The following is a 21,734-nucleotide window of genomic DNA, read 5'->3' as shown; positions in this document are numbered from 1 at the left end:
CAATGCGTTAGCGTCTACCCTGCCCCTGCCAGGCCCTGTCATTATCTCCACTTTCCTCCCTTCCCTTTTTCTGCTGCTTCCTCTTCTCTCGTTTCCTTTCCCCTTCCTAGACCTAAAAGCAAAGAGTGTCACCCTCCAGATGTCCCTTGGCTACACTGTGGCCCTGGGTTAAGGAGGTAACTGGTTCTCCACAGCTCACAAGAAATGGGCCAGGGCCAACACACGTGTGGCCTTGAGCCTAATGCCAGCCTGACCACTGTGCGGGTTGTTGTCTATTTTCAGTGCCTGGATTCTCCTCTAAAGATGAGGATAATGGTCCCTCCCTCCCACACCTTCACAAGGATGATTCCAAGGACAAGCAAGATTGTTCTTCAGAGCACGCCTCAGAGGAAGGGCATGGTGTGAGTGCTGGGCATTGTTAGGATTGTTCGTTTACCTTCCAGGGTCCCTCGCTGGAAGCGACAGGGGGTGCATTTACAAAGTAATTCTTGGCCCAAAGTACCTCTTTTAAAGACACTTGTCTTTAAAAGAAGACAAGTATTTTTTGCTCCCATGATATCTCAAGTGGCACTTAGATTGCTGGGGGCCTGTTGTCCAGTAAGTAATGTCACCTAGCGGGGGTATGACTGGTTTAGAGTCTGGGTCTGAGAACTGGGGTAAACCACTTCTTCATGTCTTAGTCCCCTTGTGCATAAAACAGAGGGATTGGACAGGATGATCACTAAAGGACCTTCCAATGTTAAGATTTAAAGGGGAAATGCTCTTTGATAACAAGAGATCATAGAAAAGTAAGATCCACACAGCTTAACCTTCCAGTGGGCAATTAAGATGCTTTAATATGAAGTGAATGATGATGGGGTGGAGTTTGATGTGAATGCAATAGCATAGGAAGGCCGGAGGGCATGGGGGCCTCTCAACCTCATTCTCTGTACTAGATGAGGCATCTGGAGCATCTCAAGAGGGGCTAAAAGACTCAGTCCTCACCCCAGCTCTGAAGATGCCTCAACTGTGAGAAAGAGACAGGGAGCCCCTGACTCTCTCTCTGCTACTTCACTGGTTACTCCCATGTTGGAAGGCAAGGGAGGAGGAAGGCCCCAGCATCTTCCATCACTTTTGCAGACACCAACCAACCCTCCTTCCTCCCCATCTCTGCTTCAACTCTCACCTGGGTCCCCACCCTAAACAGCCCTCTGCTAGCCATTAGGTGTTAGCTGCACTTCGTCTGCAAAAGGCCTTCCTTTGCCAGTTTTTGTCAAAAATTTTAGCATAGTGTTTGCAGAAATTTGCAGGTTTGATTCAAGAAGCCCTGATTCCAATAGTGTAAGAGAAAATACACTGACTGCACTTGGAGTCAAGGAGGCTTTCAGGAGGGCACACTTGATTCGCCACACAGGGCTGGAAGAGGCACTCAGTATGTGAGGCTGAGATGCCCAGACAGAAGCTTCCCCCACGATCCAGGAAATCCAAACTTTCTCAACGTTGGCTTGAAATCATGGCTAATAGGAACAAAAAAGCTCTTCTCACCCTGGGGAAGACTGGGGAGGTAGGAGGGGGAAGAGGTCTCAACTATTCCATCCAAGATGGGGCAAGGAAGGACAGTGGCAAGCCCAAGTCTGGAGCTGTTTCCTCCCAATAGTGAATGTCTGGTAACTTTACCCAGAAGTTCTGATTTTTCTTGTTAGTCAAACAGGACTCTGACTTCCAAGATTAGGCTAAATCCAGAGCAGTCTGGGGAATGAAGGAATCTGGCTGAACAATGGAAGTTGGAATCATTGCCCTACCATCAGCAACACCTTAACAGAAACAAACTCCTCTGGGCAATCGTCATATCCACAAACTATTTTCATAGAAGAGAATGTCCCAGCTAGAAATGCAAGTGGACGAGTGCCAACCTGATGAGGCTAATGATTTGCGAGTGGAGACCTCTGAGCAACTTGGTAAAGAAAGCAGGGCTTGGCCTTCGCCTGGGAGGCTTGGGACCCCTGACCACCCCCTGCCCCATCACCAATAAACCTCAGGAGGAGGAATTCTGGGACAGCCCTCAGAAGGGAGTGGCTATCCACTGGCCACAGCGATGACTAAAGCAAGGTTCACGCCACAGAAGAACACGAAGGTCACCAAAGCCGTCTAAAGCAGACACTGAGTTTATTATTTGCCGAAGAAGGGGAGACACCCACTTCATTAAGAAAGGTCAGAACAGCTCTCCAAACTGAAAGTGAATAGAACAGACACACTGTGAGAAAGAGGACATTTTGTTTAAAGGTCTGCTTGGCTCAAAAAGCAAGTTGTAAACTCTTTTGGGACTGACTGCTTTTCTGACTTTGTGTCACAGAGGCATGAGCACAGCTCTTGGGAGATTCTGGATGGATCTGACCTGTGGTGCATGGCCCTGGCAGCCTGGTGTCTGTGCCTCCTCTCCTGGAGGTGAGATTTTTCTCTGGCATCCACTTGGGTTAAGAGTGAGGAGCCCTGGAGCCATGGGCCTGCTGTATGGCTCTGCGCCCATCAACCAGCTCTCTGATCCTCACTGCCTAGGATGGAGAGATATGCAGCCCTCCTGGCTGTGGGGATGAGGAAACCACGTGAAAGCTGTTGGAGAAATTTGTTAGCATGTAGCCATCATATTTTCTAACCACGAAAACTGAGTCACAGAGCTCCAAGCCCCAGTAAGTTGGAGGATACATTACTAAAATGTTCCTGAATAGGCAAAAAAAAAAAAAGAAAAAAAAAGGCAAACTGCAAAGACCTAACCCCAAATTAATCATGTCTAAATCCTGGTGGTAGGATTGCAGGAGATTTTTAACTTCTCTTCTGTATTGATTTTCTGTATTAATCTTTTCTGTGTTAGTGTTCTGTATTCTCCAAATTCTTTACTATGTGTGGTTTTGAAATCATATTTTTTAAAAATTTGATTTTTAAAGGATGAGCTCCAAGTCAAGGTTGCTATTAAGTCAAAGGTATGCATAGTTCAGGCACAGTGACTCACGCCTGCAATCCCAGAACTTTGGGAGGCTGAGGCAGGCAGATCACCGGAGGCCAGGAGTTTGAGACCAGCCTGGGCAACATAGAGACTCCATTTCTACTAAATACTTAAAAAATTAGCTGGGCATGGTGGCATGCATGTGCAGTCCTAGCTACTCAGGAGACTGAGGCAGGAGGATTGCTGGAGGCTGGGAGTTTGAGGTTACAGTGGGCTATGATCCCTCCACTGTATTCCAGCCAGGGTGACGGAGATCTTGTCTCTATTGAAAAATGATAATAATAAAAAAAAGATCAATGCCCAGCAAAGTCAGGATATTCTCCCAGAATCAGAGTTGAGAATTCAGAGCTGGTGGCTACGTCTGGCAGCCCTATGCTGGCTAGAGCCCAGGCCTCCATCTCCAGCGTCCCAGTCAAATCACCCTCTTCCTCCTTAGCAATGAGCAATGCACCACCTCTTGAAGCCACATGCTGGTGTCTCCTCCTTGCCAATTTCTTGTGCTTGCTGTTGTCTGTCTTGTTACCCAGTGGCCCTGTGCCACATCAAGGACTTAGCCTTTCTGTTTCCTCCTAGGACCCTCCCTGAGCCCCCTCAGCCTCTTCACTTGCTTCTCCATGGCCCAACCCATCAGTTACTTCAGCAATCCCTCATCCCCTTGACCTCACCGTCTGCCCCTGGGGCAATCACAGGAGGACTCCCCTTGACTCAGTCCAGCTGCCACCTTCTCTGTCCTGCCTGGGGTGGCTGAGCACTGCTGAGACCACACGGCCTCATGGATCTAGACGGGCATGAGCTCCCGGCCTCTGCTTCACCCTTGGTGCTGCCCATAAGTCCTGTGGTCTCTGGCCAGCTTTATGTTCTACTCCCCCAATGGCTATGACAGACGCTTGCCGGTCTCCTGAAGCTTTCTTTCCTACTGACTCGCCCCTCCCCAGCCCTAGCTCCCAGGGACCTTGCCCTCTGCTTCAAGGAAGATGAAAAGTTATGTGGGAGGAATGTTTGCGCTTTCTAGCCTCTCTCTGCAGAGCCCTCTCCCCAGCAGCCTCTCCTTCTACAGCCGTGGGAGAGGGCCTTGCTTTTGAGTAAAGCTAATGCCTCCTCACAGCGCTGAGTCCCCTCTCGTCCGCATTTCTCAGGGAGCTTATTCCATTTCTAGTCCTCTCATATTTTATATATGAAGCCAGAATACAGCCATGGAACTGCTTCTCCCTCAGAGCCTCCAGTAGAAAGTCACCCCGCCAACACCTTGACTTTGCACTTCTAGCCTTCTCGACTGAGACAGAACACATTTCTGTTGTTATAAGCCAGGGAGCCCTAGCAACCCAATACACCAACTTTCAAGGGCCTCATCTCACCGACGTCCAAGCAGGCCTGGCTCTGTCCGTGTGTTGTCTCAGTTCTGAAAGCTCCCATGAGCCTGCAGAGAGACTGCAGGGTCTTCCTGAATTGTGCCTGAGGAGAAGACAGAGACTCAGAGGATTGCCCAGATATTGCCCCTCACTCCTTCTAAACTCTGCTGGCTCTCCCACTCCCCCAGTAAGGCTTCCCTGCAAAATCCTGCCCTGCAACTTGTCCCCTACCTTTTCAAGTGCCACCTGCCCCTGTGAACTTGAATGGATTGCTCTGTTCTTTGCACAAGAGCAGAAACGTCTGCCTGAGGTGCAGCTGAGTGCTGCTGCTCCTAGTGGCTGGGATTTCTGTGACACACAGCTCCCCCTATCTGCCCTGGAGTGGTCTCACTGACATCTGGGCAAGCAACTGGAAGCTTCAGCCCCAGTTCCAAAGGTTCACAGTGACTGGCAGCTGGTGTTGAGACAGACCCGCCTTCTGTAGGTGAACTTTGGTGCTGGCCTCGGTTGTCCTTTTATAGACATTACCTATTGTGAGGGGCGTGACTTTCACCCTCCTGCCCCACCAGTGTGGCAGTGCGTTTTTTATTTTTTATATTTTATTGATTTTATGGATTGGTGAATTGAAGATATGATTCTTCCTGCCCAGCCAGTTCAGGGTGAGTTATTTAGCCTTTGAAGCCATTTGTTTCTCTGTGTTTCATGAAATGAAATGCAGATGGAATTAAACATATGCTTCTTTGGGGGAGTGGGTTTAGCACCAAAGGCTTTCCAGAAGGAGCTGCTCAGGCCAAGGAGGGCTCCCCTGCTGAAGAGGGGAAGGAGGAGTCCCCAGGAGCAGCCGCCCTACCTATAAAATTCACTGCAGCCGTCCTCAGGGAGACCTGTGGGCTCTTCAGGAAGACAAAGCTTTGTGAAGTAACTGCCCCACAAGCTAAGTTTGGCCTGTGTGGATCTGTGGAGCCAAAGAGGGGCGGTGCTGACCAGGAGAGGAGCCACTAGGAGCCCTGCTGAAGACCTCCTGGCAGCCACGGCCTCCCCACCGTCCCCAGCAGCAGCAGTGCATCTTCAGGCAGCTCCGACTGCTGGACCCTGCAGACTCAGACCCCCGCCCCTCTGCAGCAGGAAGTTTATTGCTCCTGGGAACCCACAGGATGTGAGAGAAAACAACTCCATGGGGCTGGGAGCCTTGGATTTGAAAGTTGGACCTGGCATCCACTGGCTTCACTTTCTTGTGTGTAGAGTGGAAGGCAAACCCGCCCAACCTCCCACACACCATGACAAGCGCCTGTGGGTAATAAATGGAAAAGTGCTTTGTAAAATGCCCCCGCTATGTGAAGGAATTATGATATTAGAATGACTCATGTGAGCTCTTAACCTTTCTTAGCCCTTAAATGTTTGCTTTTCAACAGGGATTCCTGAGCCCTGGCCTGTTCTTGAATTTGTAGGAGCCACAGACCCTTCACCCCATGCCTACTGACCAGAGGCCTGATGCTCCTCCCCTCATCTCTCCCTGCCTCTCCAACCAGAAGACCTCTGGCCAGTCACCATCCAGGGACCTGGCATGACCTCCTCAGCCTTGGAAGCAGTGATCAGGATGCCCAGAGAGTCAAATGCAGAGAAGCAGGGACTGGCACCCCAGCTGTGGGTTCTCAGAGTGGGCTCATGTGGAGTGAGAAACAAGGAGCCCAGGAACCTCTCTCTGGCAGCCCACCCCTCTGTGCCCACGGAACCCGCTGCTGAGGGCCCAGCGTGAGGACTGTGTGCAGCCTCCCCTGAGACCCTCACTCACCAGGTACTTGCAGATTTCCTCCAGGCCCTACATGCACATGGTCGCTGAGCGTGGCATGCTGCAATGGCTGGATGGGTGAGGACCAGCCAATCATGTCAGCCCACACCACCAGGGCCTTTCCCCAGGCCTATGGGATGGAGAGAAGGGAGGCCTCAACCTCACTCCTGTGACTCTCCAGCCAGGGGGCTGAGTGGAAGCCCTTCCGTCATAAAGAGAGGGCAGATATGTTCAGAGCCACCCAGAGGACAATGTCAAAGAGGTGAATATAGAGCCTACAGGCAAGGCTGGGCTCATGGAAATGGCCATAGGGAAGGGGCCCTGCTCTCAAGGAAAGGGGACAAATATCAGGTCTGGCAGTGGCCAGATGAGTGACAGCCAGTGTACCTGGAGCATTTCCATGTTATTTTCCTGAATGCTGAGCACCAGTGGTATCAGAAGTGTGAAAAAATTTTGGGGGGTGATGCCTCCAGGCTTATTTTTTTTAGTTGCTGCAGCATGTGGCCCACAGCAGAGGTGGCTGAGATCCTCACCTGCTCCCGCTCCTGCCAGGAAGCGCAAAGTGGAGATGAGAGGCAGTGGCTTCCCTGGCCTCACCTGGCCTGGCTTCCCTCCTTCTACGTCTTGGTTTCCGTGTGCAAGAGTCCCCAGCTGTACTGTGCTTAGCTGATGCATAGACAACATGATGTGTGTATATGAGGGGTTCTCTCTAGAGACCTAGAGCTAAGAAGCCTGTTGATGAAGGCACAGTGCCAGGAAATAAGGTCGTTTCAGTTCTACCGTGGACTATATCTGCAGCTTGTGACATTGTTTCCAAAGTGTTCAAGCAATTCTCTTGGCTCAGCCTCCTGAGTAGCTGGGATTATAGGCACCTGCCACCACACCTGGCTAATTTTTGTATTTTTAGTGGAGACAGGGTTTCACCATGTTGGTCAGGCTGGTCTCGAACCCCTGACCTCAAGTGATCTGCCTCCCAAAGTGTTCGGATTACAGGTGTGAGCCACAGCGCCCAGCCCTGCACACCTTTAGACCAAGTATTCATGTCATCTACCTGCCTGTCCATCCACACACTTGTGTACTTACCTTCCCGACACTGGCTTAATCTGCTGTTTTATTTTCTTGGCTACCTACTACCTATGAGTAGGTTTCCTTGCCTTCCCTTGGCATGCATGTCTTCTGACCTAGATCTCTGAGGTACCAGGGAATTTCCAAAGTTGCTTCCACAACTTCTTCCCACCTTCCTGTTGGTTTACTCAGCTTCAGAAGAAGCTCTGTGCTCCAGAAACTGGTCCCCACCCTCACCTTGACACATAAGCCAGAGACTTCACAGACTAACAACAGGTCCCTTCCTCTTGTCCTCTTGCACCCTCTAGAGAGCTCTTTCCCTCCATCACTGGGAAGGTGTATGTTGGAAGGGGTGGGAGGTTGAGGTAAGTGAGTCCCTGCCCTCCTGATAGGAGAGAATCACTTAATGACCAAAGCTCATTCTCAGATGCCTGGGTACTTTTCTTGGGGATGAGGCTTGGAACCTTCTCTTTCCAAAAGCCACAAGGAAAACTGGAGGAGATGTGTACCTTGGTCCTAATGACTGTGAGGTACAACAACCCAGAAAGGGTCATCAGGAAGCTGTGGGGTAAATCACGTCTCTACAAACTGCCTCCAAGGAGCTTCCAGGTGGCAGCGGAGAAACATATCCCTTGCCAGGGTACAGATGCCTGAGATGGAAGCATTAGTTTATCAGAGAACAAGGGCAGCAGTGGGTAGGAGTGCTCTATGGATTCTTCATTCTCCTAATTCTTTTCACTGGACAGCACCACTTATGGGCCTGGTGTGGTGGCTCATGCCTGTAATCATAGCACTTTGGGAGGCTGAGGCGGGAGGATCACTTGAGCCAGGGAGGTCTATGCTGCAGTGAGCCATGATTGCGCCACTGCACTGCAGCCTGGGGGACAGAGTGAGACTCTGTCTCAAAAATAAAAAGGAGATTATGTAGAGGGTCTGAAACTAAAAAGTTTAGCTCTAGATGTAGACAATAGAGCATGGCAATTGGAAGACTGAATGTGCTGAGCCACCCTGTACACAAGTCCCTATAAAAATCAGAAGATGTCATGGCAGGTGTGCCCAAGGACGTGTAGTTTTCTCCTCACGAAAAGAATGTCTTAAGCACTGTAAAGAGGTCAGTGCAGGGGTGAACAACACCAATTTAAGCACTGACATGTGTTGGGGTTTGTGATGGCTGCGAGAGATGCAACCATGACTGAAATTCCTCACTATTCCCAGAAAGCTACTGTGTAGGAGAGAGATACAGCTGAGATTTTGATTGACATGTGGTAGGGAGAAGGGGGATGTAAGCATGGGTACAGGAGGTCAGTGGGGAGGGGCTTGGGTTAGAGGTGAGGCAAGGGACAAGGGAGGCTTCTTGAGAAAGGGATGTCTGCGCTGCATTTTGAAGAATGAGTGGGAATTTGGAGACTGAGTGTGAGAGGCACTGAAGGCGGTGAAGAACCTGTGTAACATCCTCTGCCATATGCAGGGCAGGGACATCAAACTGCTCTTCTGCAGCATTGCCAGGCAGCTGCATCCGCTGATTAATGATGTATGTGCCCAGGTCCCTAGGATCAGTTGGACACAATATGGGCTTAGCTTAGGATACTGGGTTAGGGCAAGGCACCGTGGTGCGAGGCTTGGGTCACCAAGGAACAGAAGAAAGGAGACTTGGCTACTTGAAGCTGAGCATAGGACATGTCCCAAATGCATTACTTACTCCATACAATGGAGCACACACTCCTCCACTGACTCACCAGAATTTTCTGGAGGAGCCACTGGTACCCAGACAAGAAGCCAACTGACTGATATGAAGATGGTTCTGACTCGAAGGATCTTATTCTGCAGACTCCACTCATGGAGTGAAGTAGGGAGAGAACAAGTGGCTCTACCCTCCTCCCAAACCATACAGAAGCCTTAGGATCCCAGGGTCCTCATGGCAAGAGAAACTAAGACTGAGAAAGTTGAACTGACCAGACCTGTCCCACTCCTCCTCACATCTCATCTTCCTTGCAGGTGACACAAGTTTAGAGCTGGGAAGGACCTGACATCCCTGAGACACAGGTTTATGGGACTCCAGCTCTGGCATCTACAACTCTCTCAACTTGCAAGCCTTAGATTTCAACTGTTTTTGTATTGGTCTCATCTCCTCTATGACTTTGGACACCTGCTGGTGGCAAGGCCAATGTCAGACTCACCTATCTTTCTGTTATGTTTAAAATTTACCATGTATACTGTATTTGACTTAACTAAGTCTGAAGATAATATCTTTTTCCTCCTTCCAAACGATACAATCCATGGACCTTAGAATGCTTGAATTCTGATCACAGCCTCCCACATCATATACTAATGTTGCCCAGTATTTTAGCTCCACCTTTGTATTTAATCTGTGAATTTGCTCTTTATGTCATCATCTTCATGACTGTCATGATTTTGTACAGTTAATACTGGTTTAGATTTACCCATATGCTTACAAATTTCTTGGCTTATTTTTCTTTCTTCCAGCTCTTTCCTCCCTTTTAGATTTATTTTGTTTTTCCTTCCTTTGTGGTTCCTTCGGTGAGGGTCTCTTAGTAGTAAACATTTCTAGTCTTTGAAAATGTCTTTATTTGGCCTTACATTTGTCTCTGTTTTCAGCAGTCTATGATGTTTCTAGGCATACATTTCCTTGGTTTTAGTCTGTTTGAAGTTCACTGAGCAACTTGAATCTCTAAATTGATACCTTTCACCAAACTTCGAAAGTTTTTACTATTATTTCTAGAATTGTTATTCAGCCCCACCATGCTCTTTCTTTTAGGACTCTCATGACACAAATGTTACACCTTTTGTTATGGTCTCAGGTCACAAGATACTTTTGGTTTTGAATCATTTTTCTTTTTGGATAATTTTTATTGATCTGTCTTCAAGTTCACTGATTCTTTCCTCTGGCATCTCCATTTTACTATGGAGCCTACCCAAGCTTCTATTTTTCAGTTCTAAAGCTTTCCACGGTTTTTCTGTATGTCTTCTATTTCTTTGCTGAGACTATTTCTGTTATTTCAAGAGTGTTCAACACGGCTTTTTGGAACACTTTGCACAGTAACTGCTGTAAAGTTTTTATTACATAATTCCAATCTCTTTCCCCTTCACTTCAGGGCATGTTCATTGTCTTCCCATGTGAGTTGAAATGTTCCTGGTCCTTTACATGCTGGGCGATTATGGATTGAGTCATAGACACTATGAATATGATATCATGTGACTGTGGGCCTTCCAAGAGTGTCCTGGTAATTTTAGCAGGCAATTGACCTATTTACCTGTTTAACATTCCTCACTGAAGATTTAACAGTCTTGGCATCTTGGGTGTCATCTGGTCTTAGCAAGGTACACAACAATAAAGGAGTCAGTTAATCTATAACAAAGATCTGGGTTTGGTAGTGGGGAAGGCCTGGTCTCTGGTCTCTCCTAGCCATTCACAGAAGAGGAACAATGGGGAAGAGAGTTCTTCTTTAACCTGAGAAGCAGAATTGGAAACCAGTGGTGTGACTCAGTCTTGGGGCTTAATATCCTTCTGGGTGTAATAAACTTGGAGGGTCCCTGAAACAGTATTTTCTTTGACACCTTGAAGGAAGGGAGAAAGGGAGCCCTCTAAGGGAAGAGTCCTTGGCATGTTCAAGGATCAAGAAGCCAGTAGGACAATCATGGAGGGAGCAGAAGGAAGAGCAGGAGATGAGATAAGAGTAGTGGGGCCAGAATCCTCTTGGGTCTTCTAGGCACAGTCAAGATTGAGGGTTTTACTTTGAGATGGGAGCTCCCTGAAGCACAGTTTTTAACTCCTCTAAGCAGGAAGAGAGGGGTGAACAGTGCTTGTGACAGGGTGTGAGGATAGTCAGTCCATTCTAGGACCAAGCAGAAATGGGTTATAAATTATTTATTCCTGTTTTCCATGTGACAATTTCCTTCCTTTCATGCGGAGACAAAAGAGAAAGAATGTTTGCTTTTGTAGATCATCTTCAGAGTCCCTCTGTGCTTAAGGATGCGTATGCACATTGAAATGTCCCGACATAAGTGTCCAGGGTGCTGTTGCCTTTTTTGTTGCAAACTCTTGTCCTTGAGGTGTTTGCCTTCTGATTTGAACCTAATCAGGGTATTGAATACTGTGGCTGCTAAGAGACCATATTTTGCATAAGCTGCTTTTGAGAGAATGGTGAATGATTGATTCCTCAGAGAAAATGCCTAGCAGACCTCTGCAGATGGAGAAGTCCTTATTTCCTGTATGTGTCATTCCCAGTTCTTTGTCTAGAGAGTCAAGTATTGAACTAAACGATATTTTAGGGTCCTTTCTCTCCTCCAAGTCAGTGGTGAAATGGAAAAGCAGGGGCTCCAGAACCAGCCAGATCAGTTTCCATACCAGCTCTATGACTCAGGACCCTGTGGACTTGGGGCACGTGACTTCATCTCTAGCCCTTTTTCATCTGTGTCATGAGGGTAACAGCGCTGATCTTGAACACCACTGTCATTATTGAATAAAAATGCACACAATGTGCTGAACTTTGCTGGGCACATAGATGTCCCACAAGACCATTTCATTGCCTTGATTCGGGTGTCTAGGTGTGGGCGGGGGATGATATGGAGGATGGCAGGTAGGGAGTGTCCTTACAGCTGTAGTCAGGGAAAACTGAAATAGTCAGTTGCTTCTCCGAGAGCAGCTGTGCCACCTCTGAAGCATCAATAACTGGCAGGGCTGTCTGTCCCCTTTGGGCTGCAACCTGGCTCCAATTCTGACCCTGACACTGTGTACTTCTGAAGCCTTCTCCCCTTGTTTTGACACCTGAAGCCCCCCTGTATATCCTAGACTTCTCAATCTACCAGAGCATTCACCTTAGTTTCTTCATCCCACCCTGCCTTTGATAATGATGCCTAAGTCCCCTAGACAGGAGGAAGTCTTCCCCAGAAAGGTAATCTAGCAGCACTTATACCCATATTTAATGTCCCAGAAACCTTGTGTTCAAGTAATGCTTTCTCAAGGGTCTTAGGTCTTTTCTGTTACAGCTTCAGCCCCATTCTTGTGTTCTGTTCTAAGTGAATGAAACGAACATGATGCTGTAGACATTGATGGGTTTGAAGGCCTAAAACGAACAAGTTTTGTTGAGCCAAGATTCTTTCTCGTCTTTATGCTTTTCATGCTAAGGAATTTTCTGTCTCCATTTCTTCTGTTCCCATCCTACTCTACACCCTCATGATTCCCTAATGGGACCACTTTAACAGCCTCCGAACACCCTCTTCCTCTTCTCTATACAATTCTGCTCTTAGCAGCCAGATTCTCTTTAGAATATGCATGCTGGACCATGCCACTCCTTGCTTTAAACCCCTCAGCAGCTCCCTACTGCTCTTAGGGTCTCAGTCTGCTCCCATATTCTCACTCACCCAACTCAGAATGTCCTGGCCTCTGAGGCCTCTCGCCCTTAGCCTACACCACTTCCTGCCCCTCTGGGAACTGCAGTCACACTGGTACTTTCTATGACACAAAGAGACTCCCCACACACACCATGTGGAAGTCTTCTGCCCTTGCCCTGTGTGTTCATAGGCTGGCTCTCAACTTCGGGTCTGAGCTGGAGCATCACCTTCTCAGAGATGCATCCCCTGACAGGCCGAAGGGCTCCTCCCCAGTCATTTGGTCTCAGCACTCCCCTCAACTTCCTCCTTTTTACTTAATTTGCATTTAACTGCTGATTTGTCTTTCCCCCACCAGAATGCTAACTTCTCAAGGGTGGGAATCTGTTTTTCTTGTCCTCCCCTGGATCCCCAGCCCCTAGCACAGTGCCTGGTAATATAGTAAGTCCTCAACATATAGTTGCTGAATGAATTTATGATTACTTTTTATAACAGTGAAAGACTGCAAAGAATCTAATTATTCAGAAATAGGGGATTCACCAAAAAAATTATGATAGAATTAGCCAGATGTGGTGGCTCACACCTATAGTCCCAATGACTCAGGAGGCTGAGGTAGGAGGATTGCCTGAGCCCAGAAGGTTGAGGCTGCAGTGAGATATGATCACGCCATTATACTTTAGCCGGGGTGACTGGTTGAGGCCCTGTTTTTTTTGTTTTTTTTTTAAAGTTATGGTAGAATCATGTGATTGCCTGTTATGCTGTATAGAGGAATATATTATGGAATGAAAAAAATTGCTAGTCCCATTTTGTGGAAAAAAAAAAAATCAACATTTGTTTTTTTTGTTGTTGTTGTTTTTTTTTTGGTTGTTGTTTTAAAAAAAGACTGCAAGGACAGCTACCAAATATTAGCAGTGTTATCTCTGGGGTGAGTGATTTTTCTTCTTTTCCTTAAAAAAATTGTGTATTAAATATTTCCTACAGTGAAACAAGTATTGCTTTTATAGTGGAAACATGATTCTAAGCAGAGCTGTGCAACACTGACCTGGCATGGGGTGGGAAGAAGGGGGTTAGGGAGGCGGTGCTTAGGGTCCAGAGTCTGAGTTGGCCTCATTCTGGTTTCGGCTCTGGAAGGAGTGAAGAATGAGTCCCCGGATCCCATCCAGTCCCTCATGGATGACATACTGAGGGCTCAGGAAGATGCCCCCTTGCAACCTGCCTCAGCTTCCAGGCTGAGTCGCCTGAGCAGCTTCTTTCAGAAAGCCTCTTGTGCCACAGGCACACTTAGGAAGAAGTACATCTTCAACTGAACAAGAAATAATATGAATAAAAAATAAATGTAAAGAATAAAAAATGCACATGGCCATACTTGTGGGGCAGGAGGGTGAAAGTCATGCCCCTCACAATAGGTACTGTCTATGAAAGGACAACCGAGGCCAACACCAAAGTTCACCTGGAGAAGGCGGGTCTGTCTTAACACCAGCTGCCAGTCACTGTGAACCTTTAGAATTGGGGCTGTAGCTTCTTTCAGTTGTTTGCCTAGTTGTCACACTCCACAGCAGATGGGGGAAGCTGTGTGTCAGGAAAGTCCCAGCCACTAGGACAAGCTGCACTCCAGGCAGACATTTCGTTCTTGTGCAAAGAACAGCGCAACCCATTCAAGTTCACAGGGGCAGGTGGCACTTGAAAATGTCAGGGTCAACTTGCAGGGCAGAAGTTATCAGGGAGGTCTTCCTGGGGGAGTGGGAGAGCCCAGCAGAGTTTAGCAAGAGGGAAGGGCGGTATCGGGGCAATCCTGAGTCTCTCTCTCCTCCTCAGGAACTGTCCAGGAAGACCCTGCAGTCTCTCTGCAGGCTCATGGGAGCGCCCAGAACTGAAGAAACATACAGATCCAGGCCACTCTAAGCTCTGCCTGCATTTTCACAGGGCACATTCTTGTGTATATGGGTGTGTGTGTGTTTGGTGCGTGTGTGTCTGTGTGCGTGTTCTCTTCTTAATAAAGCCAGCAATCACTGGACTAGTTAGGGCCCACTCTAATCCCCTTACCTTGGTAACATCTGCAAAGACCCTATTTTTAAACAAGGTCACATTCCGGGTTCTGAGTGGACATGAATTTTTTCAACCCAGTACATCTGGGAACAGAGCAGTCAAGGGTAGAAGAGATCAACCTGAGGATGAGGTTTGGATGCAGAGTTTTGAGAGACGGGTGATCAGAGCTAGGGTCTAAGCAACATTGGTCTGCTCCCTTGGAGGAGAATTTTCCCTTTTTCCTTCTGCCCTTTAGCCAGTGCTGCGGCCACCTCCTCTCTCATAGCTGGCATTTAAAAGCCAAATGGATGCCACAACCTTCTAATGCATCTAGATATGCAGCTAAAATATTCCAAAAATTCCAGCAAGGTCAAAATTATCTCAGGCCTAGATTTGCCACCAGTGCCCTCTTCTGGGCAGCTTTATTTTATAGTAGTGTCACGAAACACTTATTTGTCAATATATGTATTTGTGTGCTAAATGTCACCAGAAAATATATTTATGTCTGTTGGTTACAGCCTAAAAAGTTTAAGAAACCATGTTTAGATGTTTCCCCGGTCAGGAAAGGCCAAACTAAAAAGGGCTGTGTGTGTGTGTGTGTGTGTTTGTGTGCGTGACAGAAAAAGAGAGATAGGGGCCCCATTCCATTAGCAAGATGACAGAGGCTGTGCAGGTTTTTTCTCTGTGATCTCCCCTCCTCCTACAAATCATGCCCAGAGGAGGGATCTTGAGGACCTGCCCCTGCCTCTCCAGACCCATCTCCACACCCGGGCCATTCTGGGCAGAGGACAGCAGAGCTCACATCTCTGTGGAGAGCAGACTTGGCTCACTGTCATTGTTCATCTTCACTTCATAGGTCTCATTCTGAGACCTCTCCTGACACACCATGGCTATCTGGCTCTCCTGGGAAAAGCACTTACAACACTCAAGATAGAGAAAATCATCAGGAGCTGCCAACCCTCCTCCCCTTCCCTCAGCAAGTAAGGCATCACGCATGCACATATGCACACATGCACAAACACATGAACTTGTGTACACACACACAGGCACACACACACATGAACATGCATGCAATTTCTGTGGCCTCATTTTCTTGTGATGGCTGATGAAGCCATGGCGCCATGTAAGTGTTAAGATTAGGGAGAGGGTTCCATGTGGGAGGATGCCTGGTGTGGATCCAAGGAGATCTGAGTCCTGACTCCAATTCACTTACCCTCTGGCCCAAGTTACTTAGCCTACCCCATGCCTCAGTTTCTCTTTCTATGAAATAGGAGTGACATATGCCCTGCCTGACTCAGAAGCCTGTTGTTACAAATAAAGCAACAGATAAGACGGCGCTTTGAGACTGGGAAGAGTCAGCTTTGACCTAAGGGTCCTGGGCTGTGCCATAAAGGGCAGGGTGGGCCTGCAAGGGGGCCCACCTGTGAGGGCCTGCCCTCCCACCCCCAGCTGCAATAGCTGGGTCTTTGGGCATTAGTTTGGCACAGCTGAGATGTCTGTGGCATCCTATTTTGATGGTGCCCTTGATTCTGACACCAGCTCCCTGGAGTAAAGGCACAGAGAAGAAACCTCACCTAGGAGGGTTTGCTCTCCCAAGCAGAGGGCATGAGCTGGAGTCCCTATTGAGCCTGAATCCTTCCTGAACTCCAGACCCACCTGTACCAGAACACATCTTTCCCATGGGGACAGGGTCCTCTGCTCACTGGGTCCTGTCTTCTTCAGCTCTGAGCCATGAGCTCTTCCTTTACCTTTTCCTGTTTATGCTCAGCTCAGTGCCTCTCTCCATCTTTATCCTCAGACCCCAGAAGGCATCAAGGGCAGATCCCAGTTCATCTTCTTGGAGCTAAGAGCTGGATCAGTGCCCCTGGCTTTGAGGCAGGGTAGGGGCAGTTCTCTCTCGGGGAGGCCTGCAGATCGCCACCCACCCCACAGTGGGAAGGAAAGATGACAGGTGGGATCTCCAGGTGGATTGGGAGGGGAGGGAGATGGAGTGGGCTTTGGCAAGGCACGGGGGGATAAGCTTGAGATGCAGAGTGGCAGCAGGCAGGCAACAGCATTTCTGGGGACCACTAGGCACAGGACGTGCTGGCCTGTCCTCAGGACAAGCAATGCCAGGGCCTGAGCTGCCCTTAGCCTTGAGGACGAGGCCCGGGAACTGGAATGTGGGCTATGCTTTTCTTCACCAAACTGAAGCTTGGCACCCTGAGTGTTGTTTGTACCAACTGCAGTAGGCAGACAGGGAGCCAACACTTCATGAGCACTGACTGTGTGCTGTGCACTGTGCTGGGTGCTTTCTGCTTGTTTGTTTCATGGAGAGATGTATCTCTGGGGAGAGGGAAATCCCCTGAGAATCCCCCCTCTCCTCTAAAGCCCTCACCACCCCAGGTTCTCTAAAAATCCCTCTCCCCTTATGTCACAGAGAATAAAGCTTCACAGGAAAATGCCCTTAGAAAGGGGGATTTAATTCTCTCTGAGATGCTAAAGATGGCCATGGAGCCCTCCTTAAGCAGAGGCTTTCAGGAGACCAACAGGGAAGAAGGCAGTGCAGGGACCCAGTGTGTCCTCAACTTTGGCTAAATAAACCTGTAATCAATTGAGACATGTCGCAGTCACTTTTTGGTTAACAAGGTCAACCGAGGCACAAGCACCAAAGTCCACCTGAAGAAGTTGGGTCTATCTACGAACCATTTGTGAGTCACTGTGAATATTTAGAACTGGGGGCTAAAGCTTATTCCAGTTGTCTGTCTGGATGTCAGTGAGGCCACTCCATAGTAGATTCTCCCACCTTTGGTTTAATGGGATGGACAACTTTGGATTAGGACTAAGGAGGCAGATTTGATCTTGGAAGATACCTTAGGCTTCTTGTCTCTTATCACCCTAGGAAACTGTTGGCTGTCAGTATCTATACTAGGGGTAAGCCCAAGTGACAGAACAGTTCTGGAAGCATCTCCTTGAGTTTTCAGGAAAGGTTTCACTGACACAAGAAGAGAGTAGGGTGGCAGAGGAGCATCGGGTTTGGTTTTCAATTCCCTTTTCCATCTCCACATGTGTTGGGTGAAATTCGCAGGGTCGCCACACTCCCGTGGGTATATTTGGATTACGGATGAGAGCATAAGAAAGTGGGCTGTGGGTTACATACAGTGGAGTGCTGCTGACTACAGCCCCCGTCATGTAAGAAAGCATGTCAGATTGCCATACACCAAGTTATGCTATTGTTGGAATAACTGAAGTTCATTCTAATTTAGTTTTTAAAATCATTCTGAAACTCTGTCCCCCCCTACCGCATAGTAGTTGAAGGGTACTCCGTTTTCCCTTTATCTGTCCTAACCAAGAAACAGAGCGTGCCTCAACTGTTCTGTGACCCCATCAGCTGCATAATTTGCCCTGCAGGCTGGAACCCAAGGTTAGGCTTTGAACATTCCCAGACACCTACAAAGGTGTTTTGGTTGTTGCCCCAAACACTGAGAGGAACTGTCCAGGCCCTGAGCCAAATGCCTTAATCTCTCATCAACTCCACTCCCTGATCTTTGTGCTGCAGACCTCGCTAGGTAGAGCACCTCTTTCCCTAACTGCCTTTCTGGAGGAAATGGTGAAACCCAGTTTCTACCTAAGTTCTCGTAATAAATGCTTTGAACTGATCACCCTGGCATCTAGTGCTTCTTTCTTTGGGATTCCAACTGGTCCCATCTTGGGATGGCTTGGGGTAATCCCTTATGGGAACTCCCCTGATGCCAGTAGTGGCACCCCAGATGCCACTGCTGGGGTGACTCCAGCTGTGAATTCACCGGAAAAGAACACAGATATTACTGACTAGTTCTTTAAGCTCCTTCAAAGGTCAGAGCTCAATTTCCCTGCACCTGATTTCTCATCTACAAAATGGTATTTATAACACCTCTGTGGAACTGTCCTCCACTACGCTTCTTCCTTTTTAAAAAACCATGCATTTGGCTGCCTGGAATGGAGAATATGTTTTCCACCCCTCCTTGCAGCTAGGTGTGGCCACGTAACTCAGTTCTGACCAAGCAGTGGAAGGCAGAGTCCCATATGGCACTTTCAAGAAGTATTCTTAAAGAGCAAGGGCACATCCATTTCTGTCCTGCCTGTCTTCTTTGTGACTAGAATGAAACATGATGCCTGGGGCTAAACAGTGATCTTAAACCATCAGGAAGAAGTGATATATTAAAAGGCAGAGAGCCAAAAGATAGAAAGAACCTAGATCACATGCTAGCAGAGCTATTCATCATTTTGCACAGTTTACCTTCAGACTTTGTTCGTAAAGGGGCAAGGGAGTGTGAGTTTTCTATCACAGACAAACCCAATCCTGAGGGATTGACTTAATCTATCAACATTGCTGTGAGGATTTAAGGAGATAATATAAAATCCTTAGCAGTTTTTCTGGCATGAAGTCAGAAAGAAACTTTTTTTTTTCTCAAAAGTAATGAAATATTGAGGCTATTGAAACTTGGTTCTGAGAACACTGAAAGATATGGAAAGACCACAGAACCTGTTTCCACACTGGCCAGAATGGACTGACATTACATCTTTGAAGTTGGTCATAATCAGAATGTTTTTCACTGCTTCTAAATTGTATGCACTATTGGATAAAACTGGAACAGTACATAGCCGGGCGCGGTGGCTCATGCCTGTAATCCCAGCACTCTGGGAGACCGAGGCGGGCGGATCACGAGGTCAGGAGATCGAGACCATCCTGGCTAACACAGTGAAACCCTGTTTCTACTAAAAATACAAAAAAAAAAAAAAATGAGCCAGGCGTGGTGGCGGGTGCCTGTAGTCCCAGCTACTCGGGAGGCTGAGGCAAGAGAATGGCGTGAACCCAGGAGGCTGAGCAGAGATCGCACCACTGCACTCCAGCCTGGGTGACAGAGAGAGACTCTATCTCAAAAAAAAAAAAAAAAAAAAAAAAAAAAAAAACCTGGAACAGTACTGACTCCATGTTAGAGAAAAGCTTGTTTGCTTGAATATAGTTATTGCTTGTCTTGAGACTATAGATTATTCATTAAAAACAGCCTCAGAAATACAAGACCTTCAGCAGACATAAAAGAGAAAACACTGACAGACAACCCTGGGAATGGGCTGAGTGGCCTGATAAGAATAGCCTGATGGTACCTGCAGAAGGTCATACAACATTGACCAAGAAAACAGTGATTGCCTGCCTGCCTGCCTGCCTGCCTGCGACTTCACATGTTTCACAAGAATGCTCTGATTAGCCAGGTACAGTGGTTCAGAATGGTATTCCCAGCACTTCAGGAGGCTGAAGTAGGAGGATTGCTTGAGGCCAGCAGGATGAAACCAGCCTGTGCAAAAAAGCGAGACCCGCCTCTACCCAAACGAAAATAATAATAATGATGAATAATAATAATAGCTAGGTACGGTGGTGCATGCCTGTCATCTTATCTCCTCATGAGGATCACTTGAGTCCAGAAGGTCAGGCTTAGTAACAAAAACTTTCTGTGAAATGCTTCGATCATTGTTTGCCCTGCTCCTAATTTCCCTTAAAACCTTCCGGATCAGAGAGGTGGTCTTTGAAGACGAGTTCACAGCCTCCCTCGAGTTTTTGGCTTCCTGAATATAGCTAACTTTCCCTTTCACCAACATTTGTCTCTAGACTTTTGGCTTTCAAGCAACAAGTGGCCTAGATCTGGGTTCGGTTACAAATTTTGGCAAGCCCAGCCAGAAGCCATGTGCTCTAGGCTGTTTGCACCCTGTCAGCTCCCAACAGACAAAGCAATTGGTCATAGCTTCATACCAGGGCTAACTCATCCATATTGTTGGGAGGACTTCCTGGTTCCCAAGAAGTAAAGCAATTGATGGCGGCAGCAGGTCAGGGCTAACTCACATTACCAGAGGTTAGTGGCAAATGCTCCATGGCACTGGCTACTCATGGCAGAAGGGAACTGCAGAGACAGCCCCAAAGTCTGCCAAAGACAGGCTGCCAAAACTCTTTCTACTTCAGGGAAACTTCCTCCTTTCCCCCATTCAGTGCTGACTGCCTACTTTTGCTTTTAGTTGGTGAAAGGAAACTAGCTTTTTTTTTTCTTTTTTGAGAGGGAGTCTCGCTCTGTCGCCCAGGCTGGAGTGCAGTGGCGCGATCTCGGCTCACTGCAAGCTCCGCCCCCCAGGTTCACACCATTCTCCTGCCTCAGCCTCCCGAGTAGCTGGGACTACAGGCGCCCACCACCACGCCCGGCTAATTTTTGTATTTTTAGTAGAGATGGGGTTTCACCTTGTTAGCCAGGATGGTCTCGATCTCCTGACCTCGTGATCTGCCCGTCTCAGCCTCCCAAAGTGCTGGGAAACTAGCTTTTTGGATGAGCTGATGAGCTCTACAACCAGGTAAGTCTACTGGGGTGCAAAGTAGTAGTCCACTTTCTTTACCATTTGGGCCTTTGGACCATTTGTGGTACCACTGGTAGAAGAAATGACTCATAGTGGCTCCATACCAGTCTCTTCCTTTGTGAAAGCTTGGGTTGGAAAAGTGCTTCATTTGTTTTGGTTGTGTTTTGTTTGTGTCCACCATGGGAGGTATTTTTCATCAATCCCCTCTCAGAGCCCACTGTGGTTCATATTGGCTGACTGGTCAGCCTACAGTGATAACCCTATGACAAAAAAGATAATCTACTGCAATAAGGTGTGGCCAATGTACGTGATACATGAGGAAGATAGGTGGCCATTACGTGGTTCTTTGAATTTAATGTTATAGAGCTTGAACATTTCTATCTGAGATCAGGAAATTGGGACCACATACCTTATATTCAAGCTTTTATGTTGGTACATAAGCATGCTTCCCAGAAAGGTTGCTGGCTGATGGTGCAAACAGGACCAAATCAGGTAAAATCTCCTCACTCTCCATCACCTGAGGAGGAAGAGAAGGAGATAGGATAATCTTGTCAACTATAAACCCTCCACAGGCAAATGATGCTGAGGCTTTGCAGGTGCCTGTCCCATTGCAGCCTGCTCTAGCGCCTGTGCAGGCTCCCATGGAGGCCCCAGCTGCAGTACCAGCACAGTATCCTGAGTTGCCCATCTCTGCCCCCTCTACCAGAGGATTATCCAGATAATACAGACTTACAGGGTGTGGTGGCTCCTCCTCATTTTAAAGGTAGCCAAGAAATAGGCTCCCCTTTTAAGACCTAACAAGGTCTTAAACTAAATTTAA

The 21,734-nt window shown here is 47.8% G+C and overlaps 1 protein-coding gene across 4 annotated transcripts in view; it reads right to left on the bottom strand.

Moving 5' to 3' along the window:
• LOC129483393 (ovostatin-like) overlaps positions 1–21,734 on the bottom strand; it is a 115,229-nt gene that overhangs the window by 85,311 nt on the left and 8,184 nt on the right. For 2 of the 4 annotated variants that reach the window (XM_055280717.2, XM_063640801.1), the window contains exon 2: positions 21,324–21,431. In XM_055280717.2, the coding sequence (XP_055136692.2) occupies positions 21,324–21,358 (35 nt within the window). In that variant the 5' untranslated portion in view covers positions 21,359–21,431. Of the gene's footprint in view, positions 1–4,335; positions 4,433–21,323; positions 21,432–21,734 lie in introns of those variants that run through there. The other 2 variants (XM_063640802.1, XM_063640803.1) reach the window with 2 other exon arrangements.

The sequence above is a fragment of the Symphalangus syndactylus genome, chromosome 5, assembly GCF_028878055.3.
Source record: "Symphalangus syndactylus isolate Jambi chromosome 5, NHGRI_mSymSyn1-v2.1_pri, whole genome shotgun sequence".
NCBI classification, from domain to species: Eukaryota; Metazoa; Chordata; class Mammalia; order Primates; family Hylobatidae; genus Symphalangus; species Symphalangus syndactylus.
The sequence above is the reverse complement of the archived record's forward strand: the minus strand, read 5'-3'. Positions and strand labels throughout refer to the sequence as shown.